At 43.0% G+C, this 20,945-nt stretch overlaps 1 protein-coding gene across 4 annotated transcripts in view; it reads right to left on the reverse strand.

The window, feature by feature from the left end:
* Als2 (alsin Rho guanine nucleotide exchange factor ALS2) overlaps nt 1–20,744 on the reverse strand; it is a 74,491-nt gene extending 53,747 nt beyond the window's left edge. For 2 of the 4 annotated variants that reach the window (XM_060368412.1, XM_021652163.2), the window contains exons 1-4: nt 20,650–20,744; nt 5,749–5,826; nt 3,090–3,244; nt 281–1,200 (exon numbers count right to left, since the gene is read on the reverse strand). In XM_060368412.1, coding sequence (XP_060224395.1) covers nt 281–1,200; nt 3,090–3,244; nt 5,749–5,768 — 1,095 coding nt within the window. In that variant the 5' untranslated portion in view covers nt 5,769–5,826; nt 20,650–20,744. Of the gene's footprint in view, nt 1–280; nt 1,201–3,078; nt 3,245–5,748; nt 5,827–20,341; nt 20,609–20,649 lie in introns of those variants that run through there. The other 2 variants (XM_021652165.2, XM_060368413.1) reach the window with 2 other exon arrangements.
* Nucleotides 20,745–20,945: the final 201 nt, after the last annotated feature.

Genomic DNA, 20,945 nt, shown 5'->3' on the forward strand with positions numbered 1-20,945 from the left:
GTACAAGCAAGGAAATAGACAGCACTTGGCCACTTCCAAAGCAAGCCCAGGGTGACATCTTTCAGAATTACCAAGGGTCATACAAACAACGATTCTGAATGAAGAGCCGCTCCTTGCTCGCTAAGCTTGTCTAGCCAGATGGAATTATAACAGCCTGGTGGGGGGGAAACAAGACAAAAAACAAACAAACCCTGCTGCCAAGACTCAGGACTTCAGTTCCTACAGAAACACAAATACTTTCACTCCAAAACCCCTTTTGGTTATAAAATGTAGCAGCTACCTGGGCCTGGGGTGGCTCTTCTCCTTGCTCATGGCTCTCCCTCACTGAATGCTCCGACAGCTTCTGCAGGTAGGCAGTTACGGCCTGGGTGTCGGGGTACGAGGGGGCAGTTCCGGCTGAAGACACCTCGGCTGTTCCCACGATGTTCGGCTGGGCGGAGACGGCAGTGGCACTCGTGGTCTGCACGCTTCCCACGTTCAGCTCAGCTTCTACCAGGGTGTTCTCAAATACCTCTCCCTGCCCATCCAGTGACTCTGGGTGAGGGCTGGTGGCAGTGCTGGCATGATTTTCTGCTTGGGATTCGGACAGTGTCACACCTAACGGGCAGCAATGGCTGTCTGAGATGATCACATGGTCCTCTTTGTCCGTCATAGTGATGAGCAGCTGGCTGCACTGATTGCATCTCTCTGGGACTGGCTTCAGATCCTGGGGAGGGAGGCACTGCACCAGTGCGAGGCTGTGGAACGCACCACAGGCAACCTGGAGCACCACTCGCCCGGCGAGGTGCTCCACCTTTTGCGGCTTTGTCACCGGGAAGGTGGTGGTGATGAGACCCAGCTGACAGCCGGTGCCCCATGCCCAGATCTCTCTGCTGATCGACAATGCCAGTGTGTGTTCCTCGCCACATGCCAACTGTAGAATCCTAACTGCCAACAAAGGGCTGGTCTCCGAGTCAGAGATGCTGACGGGACTCGGCTCCGGCACATACTGCTGGTTAGCTACTGCGCACTGGCCGGCAGTGTTCTCCCCCCACATGTACACCACCCCACTTTCTGTCACTGCTCCGCTGTGGAAGCTCCCAGTTGCCACAGTGACAACATGATGCCCAACCAGGGCACTCTCTAGAAGGGGGCCGCTTGGACAAGTTTCTGCTGATTCCCTTCTCCAGGGAAGCGTCCCAAAGCTGTAGACTTCACCATCTAAGGTTCAAAAGAGAAAGAGGAAAGTTAGCGAACCAACCAGACATTTCTTCAGCAAAACCCTTCAGAAGCATGCCATAATGAGTTGGAAAGTGCAGGGTGGTTTTGCTCTACCCATCTTCAGGCATTCTGGGTTAAAGTGAGGATTTATAAGGCCCACTAACAGCCAGCATCATAAACCATTACAAAAGCATGCAGCAAATACCAAAACAAAATTACAACTGTGTGCTATCCCCCTGCCTGGAAAACACAACTCTGGAGTGTAGCACACACTGTGAGATGATTTTTTTTTTCCTACAGCCTGAACCCAGGGCCTTTCATGCTAAACATGTACTCTACCTCTCAGTGACATACATCCCCAGATGAGATGAGTCTGTACTCTTTTTGCAATCTGCACACTTAAAAACATGACATTGTGTAAACATGAGAACAATGAGCAGCTTTCCCTCACCTGTCCCAGCTTTTGTGAAACAGGGTCTCCCTCGGCAACCTTGGCTGGTTTAGAACTAACCAGCGGAGGCCAGCCTCAAACTTGTAGCAATTCTGTTTCAACCTCCTAATTGAGCTACCACAGCTGGCTACAATTAATAGTAACATTATTATTAATGTGTATGTGAGATGTGGGGAAAGGCTCATTCCACAGAGCATGTGCGAGGTCAGAGGACAACTCCAAGGAGATGGTGCTCATCTGCCTTCATGTAGATGAGACCACCCTGAAGTTGTCAGGTTTGTGTGACAAGTGCCTTTACCTGCTGAACCATCTCACTGGCCTAACTCCAGATTTAAAGGTACCATGTTAGTAAAAGCTTTCCAAATATCCGACGTAATAAAAGGTTTCAGGTATCTTAATTAACATATTTCAAATATCTTATTTACAACAAGGGGTAGTTCTGTAGCTTAGTGCTAGAGTTTTTGCTTATGCATAGTAAGGCTCCAGGCTCAATCCCCAGTACTGCCAAAAAAGAGAAAGACCACCAGAATTCTTCCATATATTCTTGAAAAGTATACATTTTGAGATCTATAGTATAGATATTGAATTTATAGTTCACATTTTTCAAGTAAGTATTTCCCTTAATAAAACATGTATCATAATAAAAGCAACATAATAATACACTAGGGAGAACTCTTATATATTCATGTTTGTTTTAACACCTCTAAATCCAGGTTTAAGCTGTTTCTAGAGGTTTTTTTCCTCTGAGTTCTTACAATGAAAATGTAAAATATTATTAATACTTAAATGTCTATTAAGATATTTAAAATTAGAAATCAATGAGAATCTTGACCCAGGTCAAATTATCTCTGACTGAGTTGATAAACTGGCATCAAGATTGAATGTGATTCTCTGCGTCTCTACTTTAGACGGCTAGAACACCACACACTTTCCTAAGCTGGCTCTTAGGCCCGTTAGACACTGTGCTGAGACAATGCCGCTGGCCACGACAGGGGAAAGCCCTGGCAAGAGAAAGCCCAGTCTGGATTCTGCACTCATTCCTTGCTTCTTTGTGAAGAATGGCAACATGAGGTAATGAGTTTACACAGGGAATTCCCAGGTTAGTCCTTGAACACATTGTGTAACAGGCCCCAGCTCTTAACTGTTACTGTTCTGATATGCCAAAACAGTCCCTAAGAAAGTCCTTATGAGGTTAATTATGTTCTGACTACTACAAAAAGTTTAAACTATAATTCTCCCATTTATTCCAGTTAATAGACTGACTTAAATGTACAAAGAAATGTAGTTTTTGTAAAAGGAGCTGGAATATACTTTGAGAACAAAGAGCACAAGCTACAGCGATGCTCAGAAAGAGCCTGCAGTCGCCAATAAGCATTTCCTGACCTCACACACAGGCACAAGCAGGGTGGGCTGCACTGCTCAGCTACCTTCCAAATACCTTCAGTCAGAAGAACTCCATGCTTCACGCCAAGGGCTGCCTGAAGAACTGTCTTTCCTCCCCAGCCTGGCAACCTCTCTGGTGTTAGAGAAAAGGATCCTGCCTGCCAGACATGGACCAGGCCTCTTTCTTTGGATCCTTCTGCCTCTGTTGAGCTACAAACATTTAAAAAGAAAACAAAACAAAACAATTATTGCCACAACTCAAAGCAAAGCTGTTATCTTTTGCCCTTAATAGTTCCCGAGAGACAGGCCCTTCCTTCTCATGTATGGCTGTGTATGTGCTGGGGGAGGGGGTGTGAATCTGATCCTGTACCTTCTCCCAGCACAGATACAGGGATAGCTGGGTCAGGGAACTTAATTACCAGTTGCTTTACTCTTGGCATATATATATGGCACCAGAGCCAAGATAATACAACCATTTACATAAAAGGCTAGAGGATAATCTAAACCCACAAATTACTTGCCTCTAAGCGAAATAAGGCCTGAGATATTTTTATGTTTTATGATTTGGCAGCACAAAATTTCTAATTTGATGAAAAAAAAGATATGAGGAATAGAAATCTTTCATTTTATGCTGAATTCAAATCTAACTGCTACTTACATTTGTTTATGGTGCTAGGGACTAAGCCCAGGGCCTTGCACATAATAGACAAGCACTGTACAACTGAGCTCTATCCTCAGTCCATGGCCATTTAAAGCTTTTAAATATTATGATTTGTACTTGAACATATATCGAATACAACAATGTATTAATTCTATACATGTATGTATGCATGTGTAATGGTCAGGGCAACGATCATATTCCTTACTTCAAACATGAACTATTTACTTGTATTTGAGGCATTCAAAAATCTTTTCTACTAGCTATTTGGAAATACACAGAACTGGGTATGGAGACACTCGACTGCAATCCCAGCTCTAGGGGACTACAGTTCAAGTACTCTGAGTATGAGCTACGGTCAGTCTGAGCTACAAAACTGAGACTCGTGTCTCTAGAAAAGAGAGAACAAGAGACAGAGACGAATCTATCATTCAGCCTCTAGTCTGATGGAACGTCCTAAGGCATCCTTCCTGTACAAAGACACCCTACAAACATTAACCACGCCCATGCTTCCTAGGTACTGGAGCCACTATTCTGCACTCTAGCTTCACAGATCAACTTTTTACCTTCCACAAATAAAGAGATGTGGTATCAGACTTCTTATGCCTGACTTACTTCACTCATCAAAATGTCCAAGCATGCTGCTACAAACGACAAGATTTCATGTTTTTTTTATGGCTGAATATAGGCCGCTGACTGCATACAACATTTTTTATTTAACCCATCAATGGACAGTCAAGTCAACTCCATATGTTGCCTACTGTCAGGAGTGCATGTTTCTTTTCCAGATATGGATTTCCCTCCCTTTGGATACATGCAGGGTATCCAGTTGCATAGTGGGACTGCTGGATTATGCAGCAATTCCATTTAAGGGAGGGGACAGGTATTTATAGGGGTTTGTTTTTTGAGACAGGGTCTATGTAGACAGGCTGGCTTCAAACTCATACTCCTCAGGCCTTAATCTCTCCTGTGCTGAGATAACAAGTATATACCACCATATCTGCCTATTTGAAGTTTTCTGAGGAGCCTTTATCATTTTCCATTATTTAGACTTTTTAAGAATCAAATTTCTAATTGACAGTCTTCTATGATTTCCTTATACTGTTAAGAAAGAATTACCAGCCAGGAGTGGTAGCACATGCCTTTGCATGCCTTTGATCCCAGTGCTTCCAGCACTCAGGGAGGCAGAGGCCAGCCTGGTCTACAAAGCAAGTCCAGGACAGCCAAGGCTACACAGAGAAACCGTGTCTCAAAATAAAATTAAAAAAAAAAAAAAAAAAGGAAGGAAGAATTGATTGATTCTTTCCCTGAGCCACCTCTGAGACAAGGTCTCACTGTGTAGCCTGGCTGGCCCCAAACTCAGAGATCTGATTACCTCTACCTCTCAAGTTCTACGATAAATGATGTATGCCACCACACCCAGCAACACATGTTTTTGTTTGCTTGTTTGTATAAAACAGATTCTTCTCTTTTAGTTGGAGCATAAAAGTTTTTTTTTTAATGTCTCTACTTTTGCTGAACAATATTCCCTTAGATTATAATTGAGCTAGCTGCACAGTGGTAGCACACACCTTTGATCCCAGTGCTTGTAAAGCAGAGGCAGGTGGATCCCTGGGAGTTCGAGGCCAGCCTGGTCTACAGAATGAGTTCTAGGACAGAAAGGGCTACACAGAAAAACCCTGTCTATAAATATAAAAATCAAATAAATTTTAACTGCGTTTAACAATCTATGGACGAAAAGACACAATTCAACCTTCCTTTTAAATATCTTCTGTGAGTAGTTTTCTAAGGAGAAATTGAAACTTAAAATTGATTATAAGAAAGGATGCCTACAAGTGTTTAAAGATAATGAAATCCCTTTATAAGCACAAGAGACTATCAACAAAGCTTTTCTCTAATCATCTTTATTTAAATAAGCTTGTCTCTCTACCTAGCAGTTACAAATACAACCACGCACTCTGAAAAGGAAATCAAACTCCAAAAATATTAACTACAACCTCATGGTGTTTTCTGTTATGCTTTCCTAGAAGGACGGGGAGGAAAAAAATGATTTTACCTTTTCTTCTTTGAGTCCATCGGTCAGGAGGAACACTCCATCACCAAATCATTTCCTTAGCAAAAGTTCTATCAAGACCTAGATAGAAAACACTAGGTAAGCACAAAGAGTAGTAGGAGGATCTCTGAATACTCTGCCATTGTATCCCCTTAGAGGAGAGGGGAGCGGAGAGGGAGGGTGGGCCTCTAACAAGTGTGCATTCACTAGTAATAAGTTCAGAGAGACTATTCAAACTATTTCATAGCCTGCCTACCCAAAGTCAAATACCAAAACTGAGTCTGCCCACCGAGCTTATTAAATGCTGGCTGAACATCAAATGTAGTGTCAAGGAAGAAAAGACTGCCGCAAGAAAGCTAGCTGCTCCAGGCAACAGATTTTTCAGGTTCTTAAAAATTATTATAAAGGAGGAAATATAATCTGCAAATCACTGTATTCAGCACAAAAATTTCATATAGATTGTGGTGGTTTGAATGAGATGTCCCCGTCTATTTAAATACTTGGTCCCCAGATGGTAGAACCATTTGGGCAGGATTAGGAGATACAGCCTTGTTGGGGGTGTCACTAGGCCAGGCTTTGAGGTTTCAAAAGTGTCATTCCTGGTGCCATCTCTACCTTCTGTTTGCAGGTCCAGCAAAGGTCAGCCTTTGTTCTACCATCATGAATTCTAACCCTTTTTAAGCCTAAGCCCAATTAAACACTTTCTTTTATATGGTGTTTCATTACAGCAATAAAAATAACTAATGCCCAAATTAATATTACTTTTTTTTTTTTTTAGACAGGGTTTCTCTGTGTAGCCTTGGCTATCCTAGACTCCCTTGGTAGGCCAGGCTGGCCTCTAACTCACAGAGTTCCACCTGCCTCTGCTGGGATTACAGGTCTGTGTCACAACTTCCAGTTTAAAGTTACTTTTTAAGTACTTCTGAGACACATTAAAAACTTAAATTCCGGGCTGGAGAGATGGCAGAGTGGTTAAGAGCACTGGCTGTTCTTCCAGAAGCCCTGAGTTCAATTCCCAGCAACCACATAGTGGCTCACAACCATTTGTAATGGCATCTGATTCCCTCTTCTGGTGTGCACGAAAACAGAACATTCATATGTGTAAAATAAATAAATCTTAAAAAAAAAAACTTAAATTCCAACTGGAAAAGATTTTTTAAAATCTCAGTAATGTATCACATCCAAGTCATTTTAATTTTCAGTAATTTTATTACTAAATTACTTTGTGTTTAATTAAAATACATTTTCCATTTATTGGAATTTACATGGTAATTTTCCCCAAATCAATCTCAATTCAAAACTAACAGTCTTCAAACCTGGAAAAGCTAGAAGAAATATAGATTTTAAATGAGCTGTTTCTAGGCCCACCACTTGCCATTTGATCTAGACAGGCTGAGAGTATCGGTAAGGCAGAGGCCCTTCACCCTAACCAACCAGCACCTCAGCATCTCTGTGACGCCCAGCATGCCAGCTGGGGGAGGTAGCACTATCTGGCCTGGCCGCAGGCTGAAAGCTCCCCAGCGCTCAGCGCTGCTCCTTTCCAACACAGCTGCTGCGGGCGGGCGGCGGGCGGCAGCAGCTGAAATGCCAGCGGTGCACTTGAAGCAGATGCGATGGGTCGCTCCTGTTCCTGGAGTTCCATGCTCTGAGACACTTCATAAGACAACACACACACACAGATATGCTCAACTAGTATGGGAGAGACCAGGAAAAAAACGCTGAAGTATCTCGGGGCAATTCCACATTCAGACTGTTTTGGCGCCTTAAGTTCCCGTTTTATTTTAATGTAGTTGATGGAGTTGAATGGTAGCACACTTCAGCTCTGGGTTAGTTCCCCAGCAACCCCTGCCCCCGCCCCGGATAATAAAATAAAATCCTTCACCCAAAACCTAGGCACTGTAGCACATGACTTCAGCTCTAAGGAAGCTGAGGCAGGAGAATGAAAATTCAAAGCCTGGACGTGGTGGCACACCTCTGTGATCCCAACACTTGGAGGGTGAGGGCTAGATGATCTTGGGTTCAAGGCCAACCCTGAGCTACACGAACACTATCACAATAAATGCATTAATTAGCAATAAAGAAAGAAAAAGTTCAAGGCTAACCTGGGTATACAATAAGCCCTTGTCTCAAAACACAATAACAAAAATCATTCAGTGGGAAAGAGCTAAAAAAAAAAAAATTATATTATGAAAATAAATGCCCATTAGTTCAAAAAAGTCAATGTTTAAAAAAACAGAAGAAAAACAAATAAGCAAAGGAAATGTTGAATGCATTTCAATTTAAAAATTCACATTTTTAAAGGTACCAAAATTCATTAAAAAAATACAAGCAATAAAGTCCTATTTCTGTGGACCTTATCATACTGGAACCAAATAATAATTCTCTGCAGAGGGTATGGCATGGTCACTGCTAACAAACAACCCACACTGGCAGGGCCATCTAGATCCATCTGTTTGTTCCAGGCTGCCTGGAGTTCTCACTGCTTCCCATCTGTGTATCCGGAGGAAATTACTTTCTATTTTGTAAGTGCTTAATTTAGAATGGTTTTGGATCATTCTAAGTTGGAAGGTAGGTACTATAAACAGAAGGTAAACCTAATAAACTTAATGCTGGTTAATAAATGGAATTATTAACTGCTACTAACTGTTTGTGATGTAACTAGCTCTGGTAAGATGTCCACTTGGTGGTGTGCAGTGAAATGCTTCCTCGGTGCTCATCTGTAGAAGTCAAGGAGTGCACTTCTGATTACATCTCAACACCATCTAGCAGGAGCCAGAGGACCCTTCTAAGAGGGCTTGGAAGTATACTGCTAGGTCTCATTTCCTGAAATAGACTCCTCACATCAAGACTGAATTTTTTCCTTCTGCCTGACAACCAAAATTGCTGGGAAATGGGTGTGACGGCACTTAAGAACCCAGCTATCAGGAAGTGGAGGCAGAAGTGCCATGAGTTCAAGGTCACCCTGGGCTACAACAGTGAGCCCCAGTCTACACTGGGGCTATAGTGTAAGAAACTCTCAAAAAAGAAGGGATAAAAAAGGCAAAAATATCCAAACAAAATGGAGGCTGGTGAGGTGAGCCTGCAGTTAAGAGCAAGCACTGCTCTTGCCCAGGACAAGCTCACTTCCCAGAACCTATGCTAGGGAGCTCACCTGTAATTCCAGCTCCAGGGAACCAGACACTTCTTGCCTCTGCAGGCATGTGCACTTACATGAACACACACTTCTTGGAAAAAACAAAAACAAAACAAAACTTGGGCTGGTAAGATGGTTCAGTGAGTAAAGGTGTTTGCTGCCAAATCTGTTTGACTTGACCAAGACACACATAGTGGAAGGAGACAATGGAGTCCTGTGAATTGTCCTCTAACAGACATGTGCATGTGTGTCACTACACACACACACACACACACACACACACACACACACACACAAATAAGTAAATTAAAAGAACATACAAAAAATTTAAGGACTCAAAGAAGTGATAATGGAAGCTAGGGAAGAGATGCTACACTCTCAAAATGCGCAAAGGCCAAGGACAGAGTGAGTGGCACCTACCAGCTGAAAAGAAAAAAAAAATTTACTTCTAAAACCCTACAGAAAAAGATAAGCGAACAATCTTTTCTGGCCTATAGAAGCCTGTACAGACGTTTAGACTATGGGACTGTAGAGCAGCACATTTGTCTTGTCAACTAGAGTTTAGAGCAATGTGTCAGCACAGCAGTATAAAACTAGCATCTAGGGTTGGGGTTGTAGCTCAGCTGGTACAGTGCCCTGGGTTTTATCCACTGCAGTGCATAAAAATGGGCACGTGCCTGTAATCCAAGCACTCAGAAAGCTGGAGCAGAGAGGGAAATTCAAGGCCGGCCTCAGCTACAAAGAATATGAGGCTAGCCTGGGCTACAAGTGACCCTCTCTCCCCCTCAAAAGTGGAAGGGGGAATTCTATTTTAGAGATATTTTTCTTCATTAATATTTTTTTAAAAACATTTCCCTTTCTTTCTTTCTTTCTTTCTTTCTTTCTTTCTTTCTTTCTTTCTTTCTCTCTCTCTCCTTCCTTCCTTCCTTCCTTCCTTCCTTCCTTCCTTCCTTCCTTTCTTTCTTTCTTTCTTTCTTTCTTTCTTTCTTTCTTTCTTTCTCAATATGGTCTTTCTATGCAGCTCAGACTACCCTCAAACTTGTGATCTCCTACCTCAGCTAATTATAGGTGTGCACCCCTCACGCCTGGCTTCATTTTGTTTCAATATCTTTAACATATTTGACTTTGGTCAGGAGCACATGTCTGCCTGAAACTCCAGCAGAACAATGAAAGAAATGACAGCTAAAGGAGAATAGTGCAGTCCAAAGCTCACATACGTAGTGAAGGCTGGTGTTCACCAGCTCCTTTAACACCTCTTCTCAATTATGCAGTAACACAGTAAAAAAAGGTTAAGTAAAAAAAAAACAAAAAACCACAAAGTTGTTTCTCTGACGTTTCTATAATTGCTTCTCCACTCACATAGCATTTACAGTGGAGAAATGGCCTAACTGTGGGCTCCTCAGAGATGGTTCTCCCTGGGTGAAGTCTAAGGTCCTTGTGCTATGTGGAGACAGGAGCCCTGTGCCCTGTTGCTTTTCTGCTGCTAACAGTATCTCTGCTGGCCTGTATCATATTAACTAACTCTGATAAAGACACTGTATAAACAGCACTTTACCTTCAAGGCCTTTCCACAGGATCTCCACAACACAGGCAACCTAGACAGCCATGCCTCTGGTTAAGGTCTATGAGCCAAGGCTGAAGATACTGCTCTGTACGCTGTAATCCTTCACAGTACAAAGACTTAGCCCTCAGATGACACACTAACACTAGGAGCAGACCATGCTTCTGACCACAGCGACCCATGTTTAGACTGCACTGGCTGCAGGTTTGCGGGGGGGTGGGGGGAATGGGCTGTGTACAGTAAAGAGGCTATTTCAGTATCAGGATCTGGGAATGTCCAAAAGAATATGCTCTAGTGTCCTAATCGTTGGGGTGTGTGCCTATAATCCCTCAACTTGGGAAGCGAAGGCAGGAGGATTGCCTTGAGTTTGAGGCCAGCTTGATTAATGATGCAAGATCCTGTCTTTAAAAAGAACTATGAACCACCTGTATTCTATTATATCAGAACCAGAAATCCAAAAGTTCTGAAAGCTACCATTTTTTTTTCTTTTTTCACAGCAAAAATCCAATATGACCTCAATTCAGCCAACTGTAAAATCCAACCTGAGCCAATGAGGGATTGTTGTTTTATCCCTCCAAGGCGAATTCTGCTCCACCCCTGTTGCTGCAGAAATATCAGCATGACCACAGGCAGGCACAGACCCTAGGGGAGGCGCTGAATGATACATAGAGAAAAATCTCAGTTCTAAAACCTATCTCAAAAGTTCCAGATAAGGGACTTTGAGTCTGTACTCTAAAAAAATCACTATAATTTTTAGCATACATCTCCCAACTCTTAACTTCTTATAGACATCACTCAGCTTCTTCAACGTGCTTGGTTTTTTTTGGGGGTGGGGTATGTGGTTAGATGAAGTCTTACATGTTGCCCTGGCCAGCCCCAAACTCTTGGGCTGAAGTGATCCACCTACAGCCAAGGTCCACTGTATTACCGTATATCTTTCTCATATGATAGCTCTCCAAGGAGAAAACAGTGTCCTCGAGACAAAAGAAAGCTAACTACTGTTCTCTCGCCCTCTGCCCCTCATCTTCTCCCCCTCCTCTCCTCTACCTGTATTTGGAGACAGCCTCACTCTGTAGCCCTCGCTGGCCTAGAACTGGCTGTGTAGACTGGGCTATCGTCACATCTGAAAAAGCAAGTCTTACCTCTGCCCGGGAGTATAGAGTATAAGAATGTGCTGCACACCATGCTGCTTTTCTCCATACTGCTTTAAAATGGGTATTTGGAAGCAGGAATATAATTCAGAAGTAGAACACTTGTCTAACAAGTCCGAGGCCATGTGTTTAATCAATCCCAAGCCATGCAAAGGGTATTTTGATTAAAATAACAGCAATAATTAAAGTTCTAAGAGTAATGATAATTAGTGATTAAAACTGAAAAGGACCAGTGAGAAGGCTAGATTGGTAAACTTGCCACCAAACCTGACAACCTGAGTTCAATCCCTAGGACTCACATGGTGAAAAGAGAGAACTGGCTCCTAAAATGTGTCCTCCATCTTCTACATGCTCCCCATGTCATAAGCACATACACACTCATACACATAAAAAAACATATACACAAATAAATAATATATGTAGTTTAAGTTTTAAAAATGACCACACATTAAGACCGAAGGTAAACTGGGCATGGTAGCACACTCCTTTAATCCCAGCAAATGGAAGGTGGAAACAGGTTGATCAAAAGTCAAGACCAGACTCAGTGATAGCAAGTTACAGGCCATCCTGGGCTACACAAGACTCTTAACTTTGTTTCAAAAAACAAAAAAAAAGACAAAACAAAAAAACAAAAACAAAAACAAAAAACTAGAAACATGAAAGCAATAAAACAAAGGGGCAAAGTGTACCCTAAACTCTGAAAGGAATTCACAAACTAATGGCACTAGTGACTTAGACACAAATTACTAGATTTTCAAGAAGCCACCTACAATTTCTTTCTTTTCGTCTACACAGGTGGGGTGGAGTTAGGGGACAGAACTTTAGCCTGTAGCACTGTAGCCCAGGCTGCTTTGAACTCTGAAATCCTCCTGCCTTAGCCTTGTTAAGTACCAGGATTACATATATGAGCCACTACACTGGACCAGGGTTTTCTTTTTGAAGTTTGAGTTAGTTAAAATTTGTTATGAGGAAATAAACCAAACTCCCTACTGTGGATACAGTATTTAAAAAAAAAAAAAAATCTTGCATTTTACAGAGGAAAAATACTTAATAATTATTTGCTTTTGAAGTCTTAGTCACTATGCTTACATGTGGATTAAGGCACTCTTGGACTCCAATATTTGACTACAAATATCTTAGACGCCAACAACCACTTCTTTCCAGACACCTAGCCACTGACACCTTTATCAGGCATGCAAAGCTGAGGAAAACTCACCTGCAAGAACTGACATGCTAACCAACTGACAAGGCCACTTCAAATCCCAACCTCTCCTCAAGACACCCTTTAAATCTTGACCCAAAGGAGGGGAACTCAGTGAATTACAGCTCGTAATAAATGGAGTAGCCTTCATTAGCAAGCTACCTACTGCTGATAACTTTGGATAGGATAACGCCCTTGCTAAGTCTTGACTCACTGAAAGCTCCTGGAGGTCGAAAGCATGACTTTTCTTAGATGCCTGTAGCCACACTAACCACACAAACAAGTGGGAGAGCCTAAATGGAAGACACAGCTCTTGATCTGAAGTTACAGGCAGTTATCCCAATACTCAGCTTATAGTTTATTTTTGCTACCTTTTTAAACATTTATTTGTGTGTGTGTGTGTGTGTGTGTGTGTGTGTGTGTGTGTGTGTGTGTGTTTAGTATATGGAGACCAGAAGACAAATTCTGGGAGTCAGTTCTCCTTCCACCATGTGGGTTGAGGGGCCTGAACTAATGTGGCCAGGCTTGGATCCTCTCCTTGTACCAAACTCTTTAATGCTTGTTGCTCTTAACCTAGACCTGCTAAATCCAATGTAACCAACTCAAATGACCTCATGACCACATAAAATCTTGGTAACTTTCTAAGTCAGTCTATCTTCAAATTCCTTTCAGGGCATTGTGAATGAATTTGCTCCTGGCACTTTTAAGAGTTCAAGATGGTTTTGTGTTCAACTCTCCTGAGAATCTCTAGCATCCTGACTCCTCTGCAGTTTAAACAGGGCTCACCGCTCATTTCCTGGAGAAAATACTTCCCAAGACACAGAGTCTGTTTCCTCTCCGCAGAACAGCTCTGCTCAGAGGGGCTGCCCTTGCACGTTTCTGTCTTCCCACAGGGACAGAAGAGCTGTTCAGACTCTACTGCTTTAAAGCTACAAGGTAAAATAAAATATGGGGGGGGGGGGGGGAGGAAAGCCCAAAATAAGTAAATAAATAATTTTAAAGCACAGTTTCACAAAACATATTAGCCATACATAAAAATAAGAATCAGACCTATGTCCTTACCACCTGGTTTTTAACATATAAAATATTTCAAGTTTGCTTTACTCTACAACCCAGAGTAGCCTTGAGCTTGCAGTTCTATTTCAGCCTTCCAGGAGCTGGTATTAGAGGCATGTGCCCAGTTAGCTCCATTTCACAGTAGAAGAAAGCTGCACATGGAGCTGAAGGCAGTTACCCACTCCCTCTAAAAATACAGCTGATGTTCACTCATAGCTTATGTACTCATTAGCTATATACATATAAGTAAGCATGCTGTTTTCAAACGGAACATAAACATATCTTGCTATATGTGAATACCCTCTGACCCTTGCTTCTTTCACTCAATATAGTGTCCTTTCAGTAAGTGTAGACTTCGTTCATTCACTTTTTACCCACGGGTAAGCACTATCTATTTTCCTATTGATATACAGTTGTATTGTTCTATTTCACTGCTATTTTAAAGAATTTATCATCCTCTTGTCACGTGTTTGTTCAGAAAGCTGTCCCATGTTTAAGTTGAAAAATTGGCTCAATATTTAGATGGTGGAAGAAAAATTAATACTGTAGTGAACATTAGCCAGACGCCGTCATTTGTCCAGGGCCACCATCGACATCTTAACACTGGGTCATGTGAACTAGAATCTGGATCCAGAGAAAAAATATTTACAAATACTAGATAATAAGAGAGAGACAAGTCGGTCAATTTGTGGGCATAAAGAGACTAAAGCTAAGCTCTCTGGGTATAACTCACTGGAAGCAAAATGAACTGCCCGAAAATCCCATCTCTTACTTATAAGAATTGGAAAAAAAAAAAAAAAACTGCATAAACTTAAAAAGAATTATATAACTACTCAAAAAAGTTCCCAATAGTTTACTGTTATGATTACTTTTATGGTGCTGCATGCTTGCAGCCCCGGCACACGGACGGTGAAGCAAGATGGGGCTAGGCCAGCCTGGACTCCATATGAAAAATCAAAACACATCAAACAAAAGCATAAGCTAACACAGCGTCACGCCTCCAGACGGGAGAATGGGACAACGCCAAGAGCAACAGCCTCGTGCACTGCAGCGGCTGGTTGCCAAGGGCTTCTTAAGGACGGACATTAAAAGCTGCCACTTTTTATCACTAAGAAAATGAACTGTTTGGTCATTAAGGTTAAAGAGTTAGAAGTTAAAAAAAAAAAAAGTCTCCTACAAAACGGAACACCAGGCTGGGGAGACTGCACAACAGGTAAAATGCCCGCTGCATGGGAACAGGGGCCTCAGCTCAGATCCCAAGACCCATGCAGAGGCCAGCTCAGCAGCATAACTCAGCTCTGGGGGGTGAGACAGGAGGATCCCTGGGGCTTACTGGCTAGCCAGCTAGCTGCAATAGGGAGCTCCATATTAAATGAGAGACCCATTGGATGGATAGATAGATAGATAGATAGATAGATAGATAGATAGATAGATAGATAGATAAGGTAGAGAGGCATGGAGAAAAACAGCGAATATTGAGCTTTATCCTTCATACACACATATGTATACACACACACATACATAGGCGCACGCGCGCACACATACACACACACACACACACACACACACAAATCCAAGCCAGGTGTGCTGCCCTTAACTATGATTATGATCCCAACACTTGGGAGGAGGTGGAGGGAGGTAGGAGCATCAAGAGTTCAAAGTCATGGGACTGACTATACAGCAAGACTGTCTTTTAAAAAAAAATCTTACCAAGAAAAATGTCTTTAATACAGTTGGAATCAATAGTAAATGTAATTCTGCTAAAGTTTAGGTCTCAGACACAGGCAGGTGCTCCCAGCACTCCTCAGTGCCTGCAACAGAGTCAGAGGTGGCCTCTTATGCCATCTCAGCCACCCCTACCTTCCCTACTGCTTGTTCAACTCACACTTGCCAAGTCTCAATTAACACAATTAATTTGGGATAGGTATAACAATGTAGGAATGCTTTATTGCTTATACAGTTTGATATCTCAGGTAATGACTTCCTGTCTTCCAAATTCCTCCTGAAAAATGATCCTCCAATCTCCAAGATTTTATGGGTCCATGTAGGCAGAGACCATCCATGCTTGGCTGAGCAGGATCTACAATCCTGGGCAGTACTAAGAGGCTCTGGAAAATGGAGCTTCGGAGATGAGAGTGCAGCTTGGGCAGAGTGCTTGCGGAGCATGGTGGAAGAGAGACTCTGGCAGGTTCTCCTCTGAGCTCTACTTGCACTGGCAAACACCAGCACACACCGTAAATAAATGTAATTTTAAACTGGGAGCTGTGGCATACATCTTTAATCCCAGCACTCAGGGAAAAAGAAGCAGGTGGATCCTTGTGAGTTCAAGGCCAGCTTGGTCTATAAAGTGAACCCAGGACAGCCAAGGCTACATAGAGAAGCCCTGTTTCAAAAATAATAAATAAATAAATAAATGTAATTTTTTAAAAATGTTTAAAGCATGGGTCTAGACATCCTTGTGCCTGCAGAAAGGATCCTTTTAACTGTTTTATATTACCAAACTGCTGACCTATACAATGTACCATAAACCACTTTATAATCTCATTTACCAAAGAAAAGTTTGTGAAATAAAGTACATAGAAATGAGTTTACTTAATTAAAAATTGTTTCTTCTTATTATTTTTTTTTTTTTAATTTGGGACAGGGAAGTTGAGACAGTATCTTTTGTAGCCTCAGGCTAGACTAGGACCGTATAGTTAAGGATGACCTTGAACTCCTGACCCTTCTGCCACTATGCTGGGATTACAGGCATGCCTGCATTAATATTTTAAACCCTTTGAATAATGTAACTTCAAAAGCCACCAACATCATATATATGTGTGTTATATCATATTATATATATATGTATATATATATATATATATATATATATATATATATATAGTTAAGATACTTAAACACAACCCTCTTGAGAAGTCTGTTTGTTTGTTTTTTTGTTTGTTTTTGACATGGGGTTGTTACTCAGGATGGCCTAGAGAACTATGTTGCCCTGGCTGTTTTCCCACTTGAAATCTTCCTAACTCAGTCTCTAAGGATTACAAGCATACATTACAGTGTGCCCAGTTTAAGAAGCTGTTTTCTTTCTTTCCTTCCTTCCTTCTCTCTCTCTCTCTCTTTCTTTTTCTTTCCTTCCTTCTTCTGTTTGTTTTGGGGACAGGGTCTCACTATGTAGCTCTGGCTGTCCTGCAGTTCACTCTGTGGACCAGGCTGTCCTGGAACTCAGGATGTAGACCAGACTGCCCTGAAACTCACTCTGTAGATCAAGCTGGCTTTGAACTCACTAATGCATCCCTTTTTTTTTTTTTTCAATACCCGGTGTCTGGTTCTCCACTAAAATCTTTTCTTGAAGGTGACACACGCCTTTAATCCCATTACTTGAGATGAAAGAGGCAGGTGGATCTGAGTTCAAGGCCAGCATGGTCTGCAGGGTCTAAAGAATAGTCAGGAATACACAGAGAAACCTTGTCTCAAAAAACAACAACAAAAAACAAAACAAAAATCTTTTCTTGAGCAAGGGTATGGTGGTTCACGAGTGCAATCCAGCCTTGGGAGACTGAGGCCAGCTGGAGCTAGAGTTCCAGGCTAACCAGGGTAACAACTGAGTGAGCCCTTAAACCAGTTGAGTTTTGTGGGTGGTGTCAGCCCTGGACAGGTGCACCCAGGAGGTAGAGGAAAGGTAGCTGAGGGCGAGCCTAAAATCAAGTCAGTAAGCAACTCTCTCCCATGGCTCCTGGCCTTGACTCTGAGTCCTCCTGCATGTTGGGATTACAGACCTACCCATGCTACATTCCTTTTACAGAATACCACCAGCGCCAGGCTCCTGCTTGCATTCCTGCCCCAACTTCCCTCAAGTGATAGGGTGGTGTGAATGATGTAAACCCTCTTCTCCCCAAATTGCTCTTAAAGATCATGGGGTTTATCGAAGCAAGAGAGAGCAGACCAGGACAGAGCCTATCACAGAACAAAACATCCTTCCTCAAACATTACCTCTACTTTCTTAAAAGAAATAAGAAGTACAGAAGGTTCTTACAGGATGGTGGCATTTTTTAAGAAATACCGTTAGAAGAAAGGTGGCACGGACAGCTGTAGGCATGTAATACCAACACTACAGAGATGGAGGCAATAGGTCCAAGAGTTCAGGCCAGCCCCCACTACTCAACTCTAGAACACAGTTGAGGAGAGCCTGGGCTACATAAGACCCCAGCTGAGCAACAGCTGCTGCTTGTTTTTAAACTATCTGATCACACAAAAACTAAAATCAGAACTCCAGCGATATTCTCACCATACCCTTTACTTACAGAAGTAAAGATAGTCCAGCTGCCCAGTAGGGAGATGCATGGTGTATACACCTGTAATCCCAGCAGTCTAGATGCTGAAGCAGGAGAACTGAGAATTCAAGACCTTATCTCAAAAATAAACGTGGTTTGTGCATATTATTCAAGTTTTCTTCCCAAAGGACCTATTCAGTAATACTATGTTTTCAAATTTTCAAAAAAATTTATTACATTTATTTATTTATTCCTTTGTGCATGTGTTCATAGATGGATGCCTCTGGAGGTCAGAGGGCAGCTCATGGCAGACAGCTCAGTCCTTTTGTCACACGGGTTTCAGAAACTGATCTGAAGTCATCAGGCTTGGTGACAAGTACCTTAACCCACTGAGCCATCTCTCCGGCCCATGTTCTCAAATTTTAACATTATGAAACAGCTTTGAATTTTCTTATTTAACTATGAACTCTAAATGTGCCAATACTGGCCAAAATTTAGGAATACATTTTGACTAGGTGTAGCTATTCAGCAGATTTTCCATATTAAAATGCCTTTATGACATACCAAAGTTACTAGAGATCAACTTGAAATCAATTTTCTTCTAAATACAAATCATAAAATGATTTCTTAAAATGAAGTATAGTTGTTCTATCAGAGACTGTCAATAGAGAAGCTTGTGTCCACATTAGGGTCCTATTATCTGCCAGGGACTGTAGACAGGGTAGTCTGTCCTCGTTAGGAGTCTGCTAACCCCTCTTATATGTCTCTCTTCTGCTCTGTTAATGCCAGCACTTTAATCTGTTATAACCAAAATATTATCTTTTCTACTCTTGGAAAACAAAGGGTCTGGGGCTGGAGAGAGGGCTCAGCACATAAGAAAGAGCACAGGCTTCCAGAAGACCTGGGTTCAATCCCAGCACCCACATGGCAGCTCACAACTGTCTGTAACTCCAGTTCCAGATGATCTGACACCCTCACACAGACATACAAGCAGGCAGAACACTAGTGCACATAAAACAAAAATAAATCATTAAAAAAGAAAACAAAAGGTCACAACATATATACTAAAAGAAAGTAGTAACTATAAAGAGTTAATATGTATTGATCATTTCCATGGTCCAGGCACAGTAATAAATGATACATGAACCATACATGTAAAGGTACTAAAAGCAAGGAAGCCTAGTGTAGAGATAAGGAAACCGAGGCAAAGAGGCTCAAAGAAAAATGTGTTCAAGGTATTTCTAGATCCAAAGCCTAAGACTCTTAACCTCTGTGCTTCTATCACTAAGGTTAAAATATTACAGTTTGGGCTGGAGAGATGGCTCAGAGGTTAAGAACACTGGCTCAACAGTGTTCAGCTTTAACCTACAGGTCCTGAGTTCAATTCCCAGCAACCACATGGTGGCTCACAACCATCTGTAGTGAGATCTGGTGCGCAGGCACACATGCAGGTAGAATAATTAATAAATAAATAAATCTTTTAAAAAATTACAATTCATTCTTTGTACGGCAGTGCCCACCTGTAATCCCAAAACTCAGGATGCTGAGGCAGGAGGAACTCCAGAAATTCCAGGCCAGACTGGGCTTAACACAGTGAGTCGGTGAATCAAAGATATAAAAGGAGGAGCAAATTTTTCTCCGATCTCACTACTTAATACATGTATGATAAACGGACAAAAACAAAAGTATGACCTACAGCTTTGTTGCATTTTGTACCTACTCAGAATAAACCCACATCACCAAAGTTTATCCCTGACTGCTATTTAAAGAACGGTTACAAATGTAAGAGCAATAGAGTAAGGACCTCGAGGTGGGTCCAGCGGTCAATTATTCCCCCTTTCCACCCCAAATCAAAAAGAAAGTGCTGTTCTTGGCCACCCCAATTCAACCAGCGCTTTTTTCCTCTTTGGTCGCCAAAAAAAAAGTCCTAAACCGTAGCTCGCTTCTACAAATCTGCAATTGCTTGTCTGCAAAATAGCCGCGTTGCCTGGAGGACCAACACCAGCCCGAGTACCATTTCTTCAAGATCGCCCCTGCGTTCTTTCCTGTCTTCCCGATGCTCATTCTCTCCTTTGATGGATCACTTGCTACATACACTAGGGGATCTGGTCGAACTGCCAATTACTAACATCAAAGTCCGCTCCATTTTCCGCAGACGCTGTCTCAAGCCACCAAAAGCCCCCGTCCGCTTTTTACCGCGATTTGCACCCTGGAGCAAAAACCCACCTTAGACACTCAGCAGGGTTCCCCGGCTCGCCAGCTTGGCGCCGGGTGCAGGCATTCAAGAAACCCTCCCGAGTGAATGGGCGGAAAGCAGCGTGGGTGGAGGCGGGAAGAGGGGGACACGAAGGAATGCCTCACAGCCCGGACCACGGCAGCGGCGCCAGACCGGGAGGGTGGGACCCGGGCCGCGCCGCCGAGTCCGGGGCTCCTCCGCGGGCAGCCGCCGTCCCCACAGGCCAGCGCAGCGCGCTCCCGCACCTCGGCCGACCGGCCTCCGAACCCAAGGACCGCCCGGCCCCGCGCGGGCTCACCTGACGCTCCCGCAGCTCCGCGCTCCTCGCCCGGCGCGAGCCCGACTGCAACGCGGGTGCGCGAGATCAGCTGATTCACGGGGGCGGGGCCTCCCGGCAGGGGCGGGGCCTCCGGAGCGGGATGAAGAGGCGGGCCCGCGGGATGGGCGGAGCTAAACAGGACTGGGGGACGGCGTCCGGCAGGGATCAAGACTACGCGGAACGCATCAGCAGCTGCAGGCACGCTACCCAGCCGGGGCGGAACCAACAGTTCCCGGGCGCACTTTAGCGGCAACCGAAGACCTAGCGAACGGACC

The sequence above is a fragment of the Meriones unguiculatus genome, chromosome 15, assembly GCF_030254825.1.
Source record: "Meriones unguiculatus strain TT.TT164.6M chromosome 15, Bangor_MerUng_6.1, whole genome shotgun sequence".
Lineage (NCBI taxonomy): Eukaryota > Metazoa > Chordata > Mammalia > Rodentia > Muridae > Meriones > Meriones unguiculatus.